This window comes from Acomys minous (assembly GCF_964271855.1).
Source record: "Acomys minous genome assembly, chromosome: 11".
Taxonomy (NCBI): Eukaryota; Metazoa; Chordata; class Mammalia; order Rodentia; family Muridae; genus Acomys; species Acomys minous.
In genome coordinates, this window is record NC_140492.1 from 116,811,803 (window position 1) to 116,829,138 (window position 17,336).

At 46.2% G+C, this 17,336-nt stretch overlaps 1 protein-coding gene across 5 annotated transcripts in view; it reads right to left on the reverse strand.

Annotated features, from left to right (window-relative positions):
- ZNF131 (zinc finger protein 131) overlaps positions 1-6,150 on the reverse strand; it is a 32,740-nt gene extending 26,590 nt beyond the window's left edge. Inside the window, exons 1-3 of one of the 5 annotated variants that reach the window (XM_084800789.1) lie at positions 6,014-6,150; positions 4,947-5,085; positions 3,544-3,645 (exon numbers count right to left, since the gene is read on the reverse strand). In XM_084800789.1, coding sequence (XP_084656915.1) covers positions 3,544-3,645; positions 4,947-5,070 — 226 coding nt within the window. In that variant the 5' untranslated portion in view covers positions 5,071-5,085; positions 6,014-6,150. Of the gene's footprint in view, positions 1-3,543; positions 3,646-4,946; positions 5,086-5,318; positions 5,544-5,570; positions 5,928-6,013 lie in introns of those variants that run through there. The other 4 variants (XM_084800787.1, XM_084800788.1, XM_084800786.1 and 1 more) reach the window with 4 other exon arrangements.
- Between the last annotated feature and the right edge of the window lie 11,186 nt (positions 6,151-17,336).

Genomic DNA, 17,336 nt, shown 5'->3' on the forward strand with positions numbered 1-17,336 from the left:
AGTGGAAATATGCAGAGGGGGTGGGGTGGGGAGGGTGGAGACACACAGACATTCTTTCTAAGAGATTCTATCTAAGGAAAATGCTCAAGAGCACTTAACTTCAATGTTCTCCTTGGAGGGGGGGCACCATTCTGATATTCCTCTAGTTTAGGTTAAAAAAAAAAGAAAGAAAAATCACAGTCAAAACAGCTTTTGGCTGGGTGTGGTGGCGCATGCCTTAGCAATCAGGAGGCCAGCCTGGTCTATATAGCTTTCCAGTTCAGGTGGGCACAATGCCTGTAATCCCAGTACTCAGGAGGCAGAGGCAGGAGGATCTCTGAGTTCTGAGGCCAGCCTGGTCTACAAAGTGAGTCCAGGGCAGCCAAGGCTACACAGAGACCCCCTGTCTTGAAAGAAAACAAACAAACACAAACAAAGAATTTAGAAAATTACTCTTTATGAATTAGGGACTACATATCTCCTGAAGATGAAATATGCCTAAAATCCAAGCCACAGAAAGCTGAACAGGTATGTAAACGGCTTCAGGAGCAACAATTTTTAATTCAAAGCCAAACGGGGGTTGGAGGGTGCTGTATTCATATGGGGGTTGGAGGGTGCTGTATTCATATCTGATAAGAAGCCACAGATACTGTTCTCAATTTTACAGCTGTGGGTTCTAGTTCCAGCTGAAGCAGCACGCACAGCACGGCCCACCACCTCCTGGGCACTAACGCTCCTGGACAGAACACAGCGAACACACAAGAACCCTGAGCAGAGCTCACTAGAAAGTGAAATCAAACTCCCAAATATTTCCTCCCAAATATCCTGGCTTAGACCTAAGGGAAGCCCAAACCCCATAGTTGAGCAATGGGTACAAACAGGAACGGCTCCCAGAGAAATTTCTAGAGAACCAAGCACAGTAGTAAGAGGTGTGTGTGAGGTAGTTACTTAGTATTTTTTTCCTCCTCTCAGAAACATGCAAAATAAGCTGTAATTCTAAGTCCTGCACTCTGGCCGTCACAGCAACGTTCACGTGTTCGCCATCCTCATGTAGCCCAGGACAGGCTCGTTCCCCGTCTGCCTAGTAACGATGATGACTTCAATCAGCACCTTACCAGGACTATGAAGACTTTGAAAGTAAATTAGATCCATGGAGTACAGGGTGCCTGGACCCACACAGACTGACTGTATGCTAACACAAACAAATAAAAACAAAAGCACTCTCTTACACCAAATGTCCATGACAGAATCCAAAACTATTTATATCCTGAAAAACAGAAGCTATGTCATTCAAGGTCTTTTAGTGAACAGTAAACCAAGACCAAAACTCAAGCGTTCTAATATATGTCTAGGGCTTTCTTTATAGCCAGGTGACCTTGGGAGAAAAACAGAGCAACCTCAAGAGTTAAGGGTTAAATGATAATTCAAAAAACTCATTTTTTAAACCCCAATCTGGACAAATAACAAATGCAAGTTTTTCCATTTTAGTTTCTATCAGCAACTTAAGTATTTACATATACGTGTACCGCTCTCTAATGGGTGTAGGCCAAAGGTACTGAGCGACACAACAGAAAATTGCGAACATTTCTTAGAAGGGAAATCCTTTTTCCAGCGATGCTTTCTCAATTAGCAGCAAGTATCCCAACCTGGCCAGGGTTCAAAATGTGAGGTGTGGGGAGGCAGCTCAGTGTGCAAGGTGTGCAAATCCTGGGGAGTTGTGGCGATCTGCTTGTGATTGGAGAGTACTTGGGAAGAGAGGGACAGGGCTGGCAGAGCAGTCAGCTCTGGGCTCACCTGTGAGACCCTGCGTCAGGGAGTCATGTGACAGCCACCAAGTGAGGCTGTGGATGCTGGCCTTTGGCCCTGACTGACCACAGGCGCAGGGGTATCCAACACACACACACACACACACACACACACACACACACACACACTCTCACTCTCTCTCTCTCTCTCTCTCTCTCTCTCTCTCTCTCTCTCTCTCTCTCCCTCCCCCCCCCATAACTTCACCTCGCATAGTCGACTCCTCCCTGAAATAGACTAACCCTCACTCTTCCTCCTCACCTACACCACCCACACTAATGGTCTCTGTAGTGTTTTTCCGCACTCCTTCTTTTAGACTGTTGCTGTTATATTTCCACGAACTCCAAGGATGTAGCATTCATAAATTCCTTAGCTCGTGGCACTAGCACACCACTTAACATATGAGGTAATCAATACGATGAGTAGCTTCCACAACTAGGCTTTGGCAACACACAGGGTTTCCCTGTGTCACCCTGGCTGTCCTGGACTCACTTGTAGACCAGACTACCCTCCAACTCAAGAGACCTGCCTGCCTCTGCCTCCCCAGAGCTGGGGATTAAAGACATGCGCTACCACACCTGGCTTAGGTGGCAGATTTTCTGTAAGCTTTATTGCAACTAATCACTCCAAGCCTATTAACCTGCTTTCAGATGGGAAGACAAACATGATGGCCTGGGCTTAAGCTAACGCAGTGCTATCTGGCAGCCGGAGTCTCATCAGCAATCCCTGGGTACGTACAAGAAGCCCATGATCGGTCTATCACACACAATCAAAACACAATTTACCTGCTGATACATTAACTATACCGAAAATAAAAAACACTTGTAGTTCTTTACTCCCCTAGGTATCAAATTTCCCAAGAGAACAGTTTCTAGGCAACCTACTCATAATAAAGAATATGTACTAATTCTAAAAGATGCAAAAACCAAGGCCTAGAATGCAGGAAGAAGACTGTGTGCACACAGGCAGATGCTTTAGAGTGTGACGGGACATGGGCAAGCACTGTGGCAGCGAGACACAAAAGCGCGACAATAGCGCAAATTAAATCTCTTGCTAGCTGGGCAACCTTGGTTAAGTAAACTTTAGGAGCCTGGGCCACACATGAAAAATGGAAATACCACCACTTCTCAGAAGACTAACAGGAGCCCCAAACTACAGGGCACAGTGCTTGGCACTAGGCTGCTCTATGGAAAAACACGTCAGTCATTCTGTTTCAAAGCAATACCTGAGGATCCTCTGTCTCCTAAACATGATACAACCAACTTTCATCAGCACGTTACTGTCTTAGCTCATCTTTCCGTCTTCCTCATATGAAGTTAGTCCATTCCACTTGTACCCACCAGTACACATCACTGCTTCTGATAGTACAGAGGTCTCTACAATTTCTAATCATCTCTAAAGCACCAGACCACAAAAACAAAGATGGTAGTTTCCATTTTATAGCTTTGAAAACAGTGGTCCCTGGTATCACCATGGGCCAGACTAGTTTGAACCAGTATCTATTTACTACTTCAAATACTTTACTGAAAAAGTGAGTGCCTGGTCTACAAAGCAAGTCCAGGACAGCCAAGAAAACAGAGAAACGCTGCATCAGAGAAACGCTGCATCGGAAAAACAAAAAAACAGAAACAAGAATTCTCAGGTAATAAAAAAACAATCTATCTAGTTGTCTACTGGCAACTATTCATATTTATTTCCCAGGATGTCTTGCTAAATCAATCAATTATTTTTGCTAAGTACTGTATGGAAACTGCCACTTACCCTCTATTTCAACCAAAGGTTCTTGAGTAAATTCCTGAAAGAATTTGTAGAAGAACTTACTGCAGGCAGCCAGAACAGCCTTGTGGGCCTTAAAATGGTGTCCTAAGAGGGGTGAGGAGAAAAATCATACACTGGCGTTAAAACTAAGAACTGTGTAAGGAAACCTTTCTTCATAATATAAATACATATCCATATCTACTATTAGAAGAAAGCCAAACTGGTCCTATCAATTATCTTGGGAATTTTTAATTAGACATGGCTCAAAATCTTGAAAGATTTAGTTGTTTTTTTGAGACAGGGTTTCTCTGTGTAGCCTTGGCTGTCCCTTTGTAGACCAGGCTGGCCTCCAATGCCAGCCTCTGATTCCCGAGTTCGCCACCAAGCCGAGCAAGACTTAGTTTTTATAGAAATTTAAGGTATATTTAGCCCCACTGAAACTGCTGAATGTGGGCTGGAGAAATGGCTCAGTGGTTAATTACGAGCAACATCGGCTCTTCCAGGGGACCCAGGATCAATTCCCAGCACCCACATGGCAGCTCAGAACTGTTTGCAATTCCATTTCCAGGGATCTGACACACTTTTCTGACGTGGAACTCTTCAGGCATTTGATGCACATGTCTAAGTGCAGGCAAAGCACTCATACACTTGAAAGAAACTGCTAAATATAACAATGCAAAAGTTCATATATCATTTAGAAAAAGATGTTTTTAAGAAGTACAAGCCGCAAGTGGTGGTGCATGCCTGTAATCTGGCATAAGAAATGTTTCAATACGCCTAATATATTTGTAGGCACAACATACCTATGAATGCTGTAACAACAAACAGCTTGTCTTGAAAGCCAATTTTCATTATATAGTAAAGAATCCCAATCTGGATTTGCCTCTACAAGGAAGACTGGTAAAGAACCTCAACTTATTTTTCAGTCCCCCAAAGGGGGTGTGAGTGCAGCCAAGGATTCTCTTCCATTTTTCCTTCCCACACTGTTTTGGGAAACCAGCAAGAAAACTTCCCAAATGATTCTTGCGCTGGACTCAATGCAGCTCCCTAAGAGGAGGCTGACTAACAACGTTCAGATAGCCTGTCTTACCAAACATTTCAAGATATTTTCTCTCTCCTTGAGGCACTTATTATTTTCCGTTCGAGCGTGCAATTAGAAAACCTTAACAGGCTGCAAGAAGTTAAAATGTGATGCACGACAGACTAGATTAAAATCGAGACTAGCCAACCAGCTTTCTGCAGCATGGTCTACGTGAGCAATACTGACAAGCGCCCTCCCGGTTCCGATGCAAACCCTCCACAGACTTTTGGAGGAGAGCCCGGAGAGGGTGGGTACAAAAAGGCGGGCAGCTGAGAAGAGAGAACTGAAGCTCCAATTTTCCTCCTCTGCCCACTACTCTACCCACCGTCGACAATCAGAGTGATGTCTGTAAACCGGTCCTGTTCCCGTTGTTCATTCAATCGGTCCAAGATCATTTTATGATGTTCAGGAAACTCCTGAAGGCATTCCATCGCTTCCTCAGCCTCCATGGCCGTCGGGGTGCTCTACAAAACAGGAGCATGATAATGTACACCCATGAGCTCGGGCTGACACAAAACCCCTACAGCAGAAAACAAAACAAAACCCAAGAACTGGGTGGTGGGGGGAGTGGGGGTGGAGAGAAGGGGGAGGGGGAGGCCGAGAGCAAGGCTGGGGGGGTGGGGGGAGAAGAAAGGCGAGCCGAGCGGCCGCCGCGCGTCGCGAGCCGGAGCCGCGGCCGCGGGACTCCGAGCCTGACCTAATTGGAGTCTGGAGACGCGAGCTGGAGCGGGGTGGGCACACTGCCGGAGGCTCCGGGCGCCCAGGAGCCCAAGTCCGGCCAGGGAGGACACCGATCAGCCACGGCGGCCTCCCAACGGCCCGCCAAGACTTCCGCCCGGCCCGGGCTCCCGCAGCCCCAGCCCCGGTCCGGCCCGCGGCCCACAACGACTCCGGGTCGCCTCTCCCTCCTCCCCTCCCTCCCCCCCGCCCCGACCCGGCCGGCACTCACTCAGGGAAGGAGGAGCGGCCCGGGCCTGCGCGTCACTTACGTCGACGTGCTGCGTCACGGCGCCGGACGCGGACGCGCCGGGAGCGCCAATCCCCGCAACGCCTGGCCACGCCCCTTTGGGGGAGAGGAAGGAGCCGCCGGTGGGGGGGGGAAGGGAGCCGCCGGTGGGGGGCAATGTGGGGGGCGACCGCGGGGCAGAGGCTCCGTAGGCTGCTGCGGCTTCTCCCGGTAGAGCCGGGTAAGGTCAGGGCTGGAAAAGTCGGTGCCCTCGAGCGAGCGCCGCGCTCCTGCAGCCCGTCGCCCCCACCGGGCCCAGTAGCTGCACTTCCGACTGCGAACCCAGAGAAAACTGGCTCTGCCGCCCGGCCCGGGACGTTTATATCCCCGCGGCCCCGCCCCGTCCCGCCCCCTCTCCGGGAGCCGAGGTGGACCCTTATCCTTACCTAGCTGGCGCCCGGTCCACGTGCCTCCCTTTCTACGCTCTTCCCTCCCGTGGCGCTCTGGTGCTCAGGCCGGCCCCCCACGCCCTCCATTTCCATCTCCGCAGCCGGGGTCCCCCGCTCGTTCCGCCCGGGTCCTGCCGATGCACGTGCGCCCTGTGCTGGGCGGGCGCGAGCACGCTCGGGCGCCCGGGGATCCCTCTCCCGCTGGGTACGCCCGCGGTTGGCAGCACATGTCTGCAGACTGAAGAGACCCGGTCAGCTCCGTGAAATCCAGTTGGGATTCCTACATCACAGCTCTCCGCACCAGCCTCCTCCTCCTCCTCCTCCTCCCTAAAGAGGCCGGAGGTTGCCAGTCGGTTGCACGTGGCAGGTTCATTCATTCATCCAAACATAGGCTCGGTTGAGGGTAATGGCTATAATACTTGAGGGATAGCGGTCGTTAATTTCTCAGAGTCGGGGAATAAGGATTAATGGGAGGTCAAATAGCTTGTGTGAGAGTAGATATAATCACTCCAGCAGCTGTGCTTTGAGGCAATGCAGCGGTAGTTCCTGTTTGAGAAGCTGTGTCCTCCCTACATTGTCACTGTAGTCTGACCAGGCGCAATACTTCGCAGGAAGTAGTCTAGAGAGTCCAAGAAAGCCAACGAAGCGGTGTGTGTTCTTACCCAAGCGCGCATAACACATGCAGACTTGGAGGTCCGAGTGTCCCTGTTGCTGGAATAGGCACATGACTGTCCTTTCACTGTTCAAGAGGTCAGATTGTTTTTTTAACCACTTTAGGAGTTGAATCCTTACAGGTCAAGCAGGAAGAACAAATGGAGATGAGAGGAATAGGACAAGTGGACATGATGATATTAAGAATTTAGCTGCATGATCCTCTCTGGGGGGAAAGAGCTGGCTTTAGAGATTCGAACGTTGTTGGCACACACTAAGCTGTAAAGATGTGGATAGTTTATGAAGAATCTGCGAGAGTGACCAGCTAGTGCCTTGTAGATCAAATTGGTCCACTGTTGTGCTTCTAATATTAGGGTTGCTGTTATTATTCACACTTTTTATTTTAGATTTATGTGTGTGATTGTTTTGCCTGCATGTACATGTGTGTGCCACGCGTGTGCCTCTTACTTACAGGTCAGAACAAGGCATCTCCCAGAACTGGAGTTACAGTTACCATGTGGGCTTTGGGAGTGGAAATACAAGAGCAACAAGTGCTCTTAACCGCTAAGCCATCTCTCCAGCCCTCTATTCACACTATGTATTAGGATAAGAAATTACATACAGCTGGGCGCGGATCGCTGTGAGTTCGAGGCCAGCTTGGTCTACAAAATGTGTCCAGAACAGCCAGGGCTACACAGAGAAATGCTGTCTCATAACAACTAAAAGAAAAAAGAAACAGAAAAGGTGAGGGTGATGAGGTTTATTTTGGCTTACAGGTTTGGGGTGGGGCAGCTAGGACTGGCTCCTTTCCAAAACAGCAGGAACACTCGGTCTGGTCACCTCAGAGCAGCAGAGCGCTTGTTCGGGGAAACTGGTCCGGCTATAATCCTGTGACCTCCCTACGGAATCATGCCTCTCACCCCACAGTCTTCATCGTCCTCAAACAGGACCACCCAAGGACCAGGTGTTCAAACATGTAAGCCTTGGAGGGCTGTGGACATCCAAACCGTACTGTCATCTCTGGGCTCACCTGGGACAGGTCCAAGGTCACACGAGGGGTTTATAGAATTCAGTTTCCCCTGTCCTCTTAGACCAAGTCCCTCAGATCTTTACACAGCTTCCCTCCAGCTAGATCCCAAGAGAGAAAGAGAGAAAGCAAGAAGGAACAAGACAGACGCCAACATCTTTTCTTAAAAGCTGTTTTAGTGAACTGTGAAATACCTAAGGCAGTAGACTTAGAAGAGAAACCCTTTATGCTGAATCAACATCTGCAGAGGCTTAACTTCATGCTTAGCCTCATTGCTTTGGGTCCCAAAGTGAGGTAACACCTCACAGTGAGGTTGCTCACTTGCTCCTCAGCCTGTGGATGTTGGTCTTGAGTTAGTTTGGTATCTGATAGGTTCTTCAGAGCTTGCCAAGTAGAGAGGACAGGCTGTAGGGGTGAAGTCCTGAGTGAATGTGTGTTGTTTGACATGAACTGGCCATGTCGGGGACCAAGGCCTCAGGCACATGGGAAATGGGCAAAACCTCATCCCATACCGGTCAGGTTTGTAATTGTCAAATCCTTCCTGAGTGTGAGTATTGGCAGAACGTGCAGGTATGAGTGTTTCTGAATGATTGACAAGTGTGAGCAAACTAGCAGCTGCAGCTTCCTCCCTCCCTGCTATTTGCAGCCTGAGACTGTTGCCTGGTGGTATGTGATGAAACTTTTTTAGGGGAAGACACAAAACTGCCTCTATTCCCACCCCAGATCAGGATCCCACAGCAGACTGAAAGCAGATACCAGCAGAGTCCAACTTGGCGAACCAGTGACTTTTATTAGGGTTGCTTACAGGAGCAAAGACGGAATGACTCACAGACAGCCTCACTACCAAAGCCCACTCCAGCGTGGGTCACACCGCACAGCCCGAGGGCAGGCATTTCAACAGGCTGTGCCCTTTCCGGGAGTCTCGATTGATCCTCTCCTCTTGCGGGAGGCTCAGCTGATTTCTGCTCCTTCCAGGCAGCTGGTCTGGTGTGCTTTGAGAATCTTCTTTGCAGCTTGACTTGTTTCCTCTGAGGGAGAGTCTCAGCTTTTCTTATTGACTCTGGTAGGGAGGGGCCTAGCGAATCTGGTCTGTCTTAGGGATGCTCTCCGGAACTATTGACCTTCCTGCTCAGGGAGCTGCTCGGCAGGATGAACTGTTTGAATCCTGGAGGAATCTGTTACACAACACTATACAGGAACCTTGCACCAGAAGACTAGCTAGTACGTAATAAACAGGCTCAGGTCTGCATTGCTTGGTGCTACCCAGAGTGTGCACAGCCCATCCAACACCAGCTTTTCAGTATGGATGTGTGTCCCCAAGGATGACCTTGAACTTCCAATCCTCCCTCCACCTCCCAAGTGGCTTTGAAAGGCATGCACTATCATAACCAGTTGTATGAGGCACTAAACATTGAGCTGGGGCCCCATGCATTGTAGGCAAGTGCTCTAACTGAGCTACCTCCCTCGCCCATGATTTAAAGCATCTCAATGTCCTAGAGACATGGTAATTTCCTAATTCGCTTCCCCTCCAGTTCTTTCACTTTTTGTTTTTTTGTTTTGTTTTGTTTTTTTTTTTTGACAGCGATCCACCTGCCTCTGCCTCCCAAGTGCTGGGACTAAAGGCGTGCGTCACCACCGCCCGGCTCACTTTTGAATCTCAATATCGTAAACGTTACCTTACCGTCTCATGCTGGTAGCATCCATTCAGATTTCTTTTCAGGTTCAAAGTTTGTTTATCATTTACCGTTTTTTGTTATCCACTCAATCTACTAAAATCTATATTTCAGATTTGAAGCTTTCCCTCCGTTTGCAAATTCTTTCTAAGTACTTCCTTTAAGGTGAGGCTAATGGTTGGACAAGGTGGTGCACACCTTTAATTTCATCACTTAGGAGGCAGATGCAGACAGATTTCTGTGAATTTGAAGCTAGCCTGGTCTATACAGTGAGTCCTGGCGAGCCCACTTATGAGACACCGGCTTAAAAAAACAAACAAACAAAAAACAGTGACAAACTTTTACTTGTTTTTCTGGAAACTTTTTGTTAAAAAAATGTCTCTGATAGTAGCCTTAAACATGTCTTCGAACCAGAGCCTTTAGGTGAGGTGGATGAGGTCTTTACTTGGTTTGCTAAAAATCTAGAATACAAAATAAATATTATTCTCATTCTCGTGCAGTGCTTTTTAGAGATTTTTTTAAATGTGTATGTATCCATGTATGCTGTGTGTGTGTGTGTGTGTGTGTGTGTGTGTGTCCACAAAAGCCAAAAGAGGTCAGCTAGAGTTATGTATAAGTAGTTAAGCAGTTGTAAGCCGCCTGACATAGGTGCTGGGAACTGAACATGGATCCTCTGGAAGAGGAGCAGGCACTCAACCACTGAGCCCGTTCTAGCCTATATTGAATTCTTAAAAAAAAAAAAAAAAAAGCAAAATGAATACAAAACTCCTACTTCTAGGAAGTTGTAGATGATTCCCCGCCCCATTGAAACTGAAAAACACTGAAAACCCTGGGATGTTATATAAAGAAATAAAGAGAGACTGGCAGGTAGGAGAAGAAGAAAGCGATCCCGGGAACCTCAGAAGCTGAAAGTGGGTTTCCTGCCTGCTTGCTTGCTTGTTTGCTTGACATCTTCCAGACTTTGAACCAATGAAGCCAGATGTGCCAGTGAGCACAGCCAACAAAAGCAAAGCAAACTAATAAAAAGTCCATCCTCTCTAGCCAAGAGAGCCGGAAAGGATGACTGAGAACTTCTAGAAAAAAAAAACCTGTATCGTTCAGGCCAAGCATTACAGAAAAATAAAAATAAAGCCTTTGCTCCACCTATGCCTGAGTGTAATGTGAAGTTTCTGCCATCGTTGGCTTGTGATGAGGCCAAAACTCCTACCTGGCTTCTGGGGTGAGGTCATAAGCAGCCTAGCAGGTCCCTTACCTCTGGGAGTGACGTTAACAGAAGCACAAGGGAGAGTCAGCATATGTTTCACCCAACAACAATAACATTGAGGCTGGAGAGATGGCTCAGAGGTTAAGAGCACTGGCCCCTCTTCCAAAGGTCCTGAGTTCAAATCCCCCGCAACCACCTGGTGGCTCACAACCATCCATAATGAGATCTGATGCCCTCTTCTGGACTGCTAAGTCACATGAAGGTAGAACAAAGTGTATATAATAATAAATAAATATTTTAAAAAAATCTTCCCTGTACATTCAAGGCTGGCCACCTGAACATCCAGATGTTGCTCAGTGCCATGACAACCCTTTCCCTGAGTGTTTATGGAGACTCAGGGGGACCTGGCTTCTGGATCCATCTGACAGAAATATGGTTGGGTCCTCCCCTTCTGCAAAAGCCATGTCCTGCAAAGCCTGTTAAATATGGGTGTAGAGGAATGTTAATTCAGAATATAGCTGTTCTGGCAAGAGATCACATCCTAAGATCTAGGTCTATGTGATCTGGCTGGAATACAAACAGGAAACGGGGGCAAGCAGATCCGAGTTCAAGGCCAGCCTGGTATAAAGCAAGTTTCAGGTAAAGAAAAGCTTAGGTACATGCCTTTAAACTCAAATGAAGATAAACTTAGTTTGTAGAAGGAAACACAAATGTTTGAAAGTGGTGTCTAATTGACAGAATAGGATAACGCCCAACTCTCATGCAGAGAGAGGAAAGGGAAGCTATGTATGAGGCACTTTTACCAGGACAGTAAAAGAGACACGGGTTGCAGACAGAAGCCGGAAGATTAGAGCAGATGGCTGAGTTAGTTAGAGAGGCCAGGCAGAGCAATCCTGGGCTGAGAGAAGCCAGATTAAGTCAGCTGGGAGAAGAGTTTGAGCCAGAACAGCTGAGTTGAACCAGCCAGCCCAGAGCTCAGACAGAACAAGTAAGGGTGAGCTTATTAAGCAGTGAGTCTCAGAGCCTGAGAACATTCTAGGCCCAGGCTAGCTTGTATGGAGGCTAGAAGGTTCCAGGACTAGGCTTAGGCCAGCAGAAGGAGGCAGTAAGCCTCCCAGACAACAACTGAGCCAGGAGAATAAAAGTTACATGTGGAAAAAAAGAAATAAAAAACAAAGAATTTTAGTACTGAATGTGAATGACAGAAAACTTAAAAATTAAAAATACAGCCAACAAAGGGCTCTGCACTCACTACACAAGTGTAGGAGAGAGAGGAAAAAAATGTTTTTATGTTGATCCCAAGTGTGGGAATGGGAACAGACCAGCCTGAGAGCAGGATGTTTATCCCCTTATAAGTCGAACCACTTCGTGGGGGAAGCTTGGATGTTGCCAGCTGAAAAAATCCTAGTAGGGACTCTGAGGAGATACATATATGATTCGGAAACAGGAGAGAGAGAGAGAGAGAGAGAGAGAGAGAGAGAGAGAGAGAGAGAGAGAGAGAGAGAGAGAGAGAAAGAAAGGAGACTTGGGATTGTTTTAAGGCTGTTCATCGCTACACTTCGAGAGACCTCCTAGAGAGAACTGCTCCAGGGAAGGCTTCAAGGCTCTGGGCTCAGGCTGAGGCTCTGGGCCTCGGCTGATGTTCCAGGTTCCAGTAGCAACCTTGGTTGAATTGCGGGTTTGCTGAGATCCTGCTGACTACGCCAGGAGAATTGTTCTTCAGAACTGATATCCTTAAGGTTTCATTTTTGTGTTCTTTAATCTCCTTTTCCTATTGTTTGGTTAGTCGGGTTGTAAGGGAGGTAGGCTCATTTGATGAGTTCATAATAAAATGTAGTTGCTAAGAAAATTGAGCCTAGGGCTGGAGAGATGGCTCAGAGCTTAAGAGCACTGACTCCTCTTCCGAAGGTCCTGAGTTCAATTCCCAGCAACCAAATGATGGCTCACCACCATCTATAACGTGATCTGATGCTTTCTTCTAGCCTGCAGGTGTACATGCAGGCAAAACACTGTATATATAATAATAAATAAATAAAATCTTTAAAAAAAAAAAAAGAAAATTGAGTCTACACACAAGCTTGATAAATTGATTCAGATTCCCCGAAATTCCCATATGTGTGTGTATACATAGATAATACATTTAAAAATTAAAAATAGTGAATGGATTCAGTATTTAATAAATATTTATATTTAATGTCTGCTTTTCCACAAATCAGAATACAATTTTCTTTTGTTGTTGTTGGTGGTGGTGGTTTTTCGAGACAGGGTTTCTCTATGTAGTCTTGGCTGTCCTGGAACTCAGTTTGTAGCCTAGGCTGGCCTCGAACTCACAGAGATCTGTCTGCCTCTGCTTCACTGGGTGCTGAGACTACAGGATTGTGCCACTGTGCCTGGCCAGAATACAATCTTCATAGCTAAGACTCAGCATCCCTGAAACAAGGATGAAGTAATAGTACCCTATGAAGACCAGGTTTTGAAGGTGCAGGGTTTCCATCTTCCAGTGCTGTAGGTGTAGCTGTGACTGAGGTCGGTCGTCCATTGGGCATCATGTCTTGAGTCAAGTGTATGTCCTGTTGTCTCCTGGTTTCTTGGTTTAATCTTACTCATCTTTGTCTTATGGCCCCTTATGTCCAGACAGGATTTCTCTATTAAAACACAGCCCTGGCTATCCTGGACTTTCTTTGTAGGCCAGGCTGGCCTCGAACTGACAACAATCTGCCTGCCTCAGCCTCCCAAGTGCTGGGATTAAAGGTGTGTGCCACCAACGTCCGGCTTTTTACTGCAGCAATGTAATCTCCCCTTGCTCTTGCTTGATGTGCAGGAGAGGCCCTGTGCTCTCCAGTTTTCCACTATAGTAAATACCTACATGGCTTACACAGCGCAAAAAGGACTGCTTTGGTTCTCGGGTCGCGGTTTGGGGTTCTAGCTCAGGATCTACGGGCCCCATTGCTTTGGTGTGCAGTGTGTGATAAAGCAATACATCGTGAGGGCAGGCCAAAACACAGCCATTCTCCTTGTGAGCAGCAAGAGGAAGAAGCTGGATCTCACAGTCTCCTTCAAAGACTCATTCCCAAAGACCAAAGTCTTCTGTAGGCGGTCTCTTAAACGCTCGCTGCCCAGTAGGCACCGTGGTCCTTTGGTGAATGGGCGTTGGGGGGCATTTAAGATAGAAACTTTGCCTGGCGGTGGTGGCGCACGCCTTTAATCTCAGCACTCGGGAGGCAGAGGCAGGCGGATTGCTGTGAGTTCGAGGCCAGCCTGGTCTACAAAGCGAGTCCAGGACAGCCAGGGCTACACAGAGAGACCCTGTCTCGAAAAACCAAATAAATAAATAAAATAAAATAAAATAAAATAAACAAAACAAAATGGAAACTTCATCAAGCTCTATCACTGCTGTTCAGACACTGCTGTCTGTACCTGTTGCTCTCCCGGGTATCTGAGCCACCTCAATACCACGTCTTGTGAATATATCAAACTTATTCTCTTTTTTTGTTTGTTTTATTTTATTTTTTTTGAGACGGGTTTTTCGGTGTAACCTTGGCTGTCCTGGACTCGCTTTGTTGACCAGGCTGGCCTTGAACTCACAGTGATCCGCCTGCCTCTGCCTCCCGAGTACTGGGATTAAAGGCGTGCGCCACCACACCTGGCCACACTCATTCTCTTTACCCAGTCATACACTTGGTTACTGATGCCCACCCTTGCCCATTTGTAGATCTCTTCTCCTTTTCTCTCCCTAGTTTTCCCTCTTGCATAGCATCCCAGCCAGCATATACTAATTCTGCACATGATGGCAGTTTAGTCCAGGATAGCCACATTCACCAGCAGTGCTCCAATAAGGTTATAATGGAGCTGGAAAGTCCCTATGACTTGGTCCTGTCACAGATTTATTATTATTATTATTATTATTATTATTATTATTATTATTATTATTATTATTGTTTTAGAGATTTTTATCTGTTGCCAGGCATGGTGGCACACGCCTTCAATCCTAGCACTCAGGCTGAGGCAGGCAGATCGCTGTGACTTCGAGGCCAGCCTGATCTACAAAGCGAGTCCAGGACAGCCAAGGCTACACAGAGAAACCTTGTCTCAAAAAAAAAAAAGTTTCTTTCTTTCTTTCTTTCTTTCTTTCTTTCTTTCTTTCTTTCTTTCTGTATCCGTGACTGTTCTGGAACTAGCTCTGTAGACCAGACTGACCTTGAACTCACAGAGATACACCTGCCTTTGCCTTCCAACCGCTGGGATTGAAGGCATGTGCCACCACGCCCAGCTCTGTTACAGCTTTCCTGATGTTTTGGAACACTGTGCACCTTCTGTGTTTGTGGTGATGCTGGTGTAAACAAATCTGCAATTCTAGCTGTACCAAGATTCAGGGCATATTGTGTGGTACTTGATAATAAGCAACTGCTACTGGTTTGTGTTCTATGTTGTACTTGCTGTTGTTTTATTTTTTTTAAATGTGGGCCATAGATATATGAAATGCAAATATATCAAATATATTAAGCATGCAAATATATTAAAATTCATTAAATACAGTATGTGATAGCGTCATCTATCTCACGCCTATCTTGTTCCCAGATTATACCATTTTCCTTTGTGCTTAAACTAACCTTGTGTCTTGTTATGTCCCTATAAGCAGTGGGTTTTATGCCATAGATATATAACACATATGCGCAAATTCATCACATAACTTGGTGTATGGGAGCTATACCACCTAGATTTGTGTAAGTATATTGTTCTTTGATGCTTGTATAATTGCAGAATCACCCTTTGCCAGCCGCTAAGTGATACACGCCTGTATTGATAAGTCTTGTTTTAGAAATTTTTTAATAGCTCCAAAATGATCGACTAACAATTTTTCTGTAAATCTGCTTGGCAATTTTTATGAAGAGGATCTGGGAGTTCGAACAGGTGCCCGACACCAATTGTGTAACCCTGTATGAAACAAGGTACAGAAGGTCTCAGATCTGTACACTGTGTAGATGCCTGAGCAGGCATAGCCAAGGATGCGCAGGAAACACAAGACGCCCATGTGCCATGAGCATCTTATCCCAATTACAGGAGAGGCAGATGTAGGAGGATCCAAACCTCAAAGCTTGCCCGAGCAACCTACCATACTCCCCAGAATAAAAAGTTGGAAAAGTTAAGTTATAGCTTTGAAGTGGCAGAGTGTTTGCCAAGCGTGCAGGGAAGCCTTGGGTTCAATCCTCAATGCCACAAGAAAGAAACTAAGCAAACAGAAAAGTATCAACACCTAAACACTTTCTTTTCCATTTTCTTTGTCCTTGTCTTGTGTTTTTTTTTTTTTTTTTTTTTTTTTTAGGCTAGAGTCTTGCTCTGGAATATGACTGGCCTTGAACTCCTAGCAGTTCTTGTGTGCTGGGTACCATACCTGGCTAACACTAGACATTTCATTTTCCTTCATAAAAAGAGTTTGCATTTTCCAGATGTTGTACATGACACACATGTACTCACTAAATGTGAGCTCCATAAAGGAATTATGATTGCCCGGATCATAACTGTACTTACTCAGTAAATATTTGCTGATGGGATGAATCTATATAATATAAAATTGCTATGAAGGTAAAAATATGTATTAAAGTTACATTTCTTCCTCTTTCTGGGTATTTTGCTTAACATACTCTCTTATTAAAAAATATAAATGTAAGCCTGGCATGGTGGCGCATGCCTTTAATCCCAGCACTCAGGAGGCAGAGGCAGGTGGATCGCTGTGAGTTCGAGGCCAGCCTGCTGTAGAAAGCGTGTCCAGGACAGCCAGGGCTACACAGAAAAACCTTGTCTGGAAAAACCTAAATAAATAAATACATTTTAAAAATCATTTTTAATTAACTATTTTTATTTTGTGTGCATTGGTGTTCTGCCTGCACTGTGTATCTGTGTGAGAGTGTCAAGTCAAATACCCTGGAGCTCGAGTTACGGCTGTGAGCTGCTATTGTGAGTGCTGGGAATAGAACCCAAGTACTCTGAAAGAGGAACCAATGCTCTTAACCGTTGAACCATCTCTCCAGCTCCTTAACATAATCTTTATCCTTCATATTTTTCCGCTGGACTGCCTGTGAATTACAGTAATAATCGTAGATACACCTACCGGGTTATCCAACTTTTGGTCTTTTCCCACCAGACTTTTGTGCGCTGGCCAGTCCTTTCACTTTGCCACGCAGATGTTGCTAGGTCTGTCTGTTCTAAATGCATATTCTCCTATTAACTTCTGTATGGAAAGCAGCACTACTTCATCTTCTGAATTTAGAGCCATGGCTGCTGAGCAGTCTTCACCGGACCTTTGGGACCATACAATTTGCTCTGGTGCTCGGCTCACTTCTGCCCTCTAGTGGCCGACTGGTTAGTGCGGCGGACAGGTCTCTTTTTTCCCAACCAGCAAGTGTCCGCAAACCTTGAACCAGGAGGCTCTCGAACACTGAAGTTGACGGGGCTGCTGAAGCCATCCAAGCCCACTGCCTTGCCCCGCAAGATTCTGAAAATGTGAAGGAGGAATTGTTAGGCCCAGCTTCAGGAGGATGGGGTACGACTGTGGTACCTCACTTGAGTTGCAAAGTTGGAGTGCTAAACTTCTGTTCTCTGTGGGTGTGCAAAAAGAAGAAAGGGTTACAGAGTGGCCTTCCCAGCAGGACCTAAAACCACAGTTGGATGATGATGATGATGATAATGATAATAATAATAGTAATATCAATAATAGTAGTAATATTAATAATAATTGTTGTTGTTTACAATAAAGGTAACATTTTT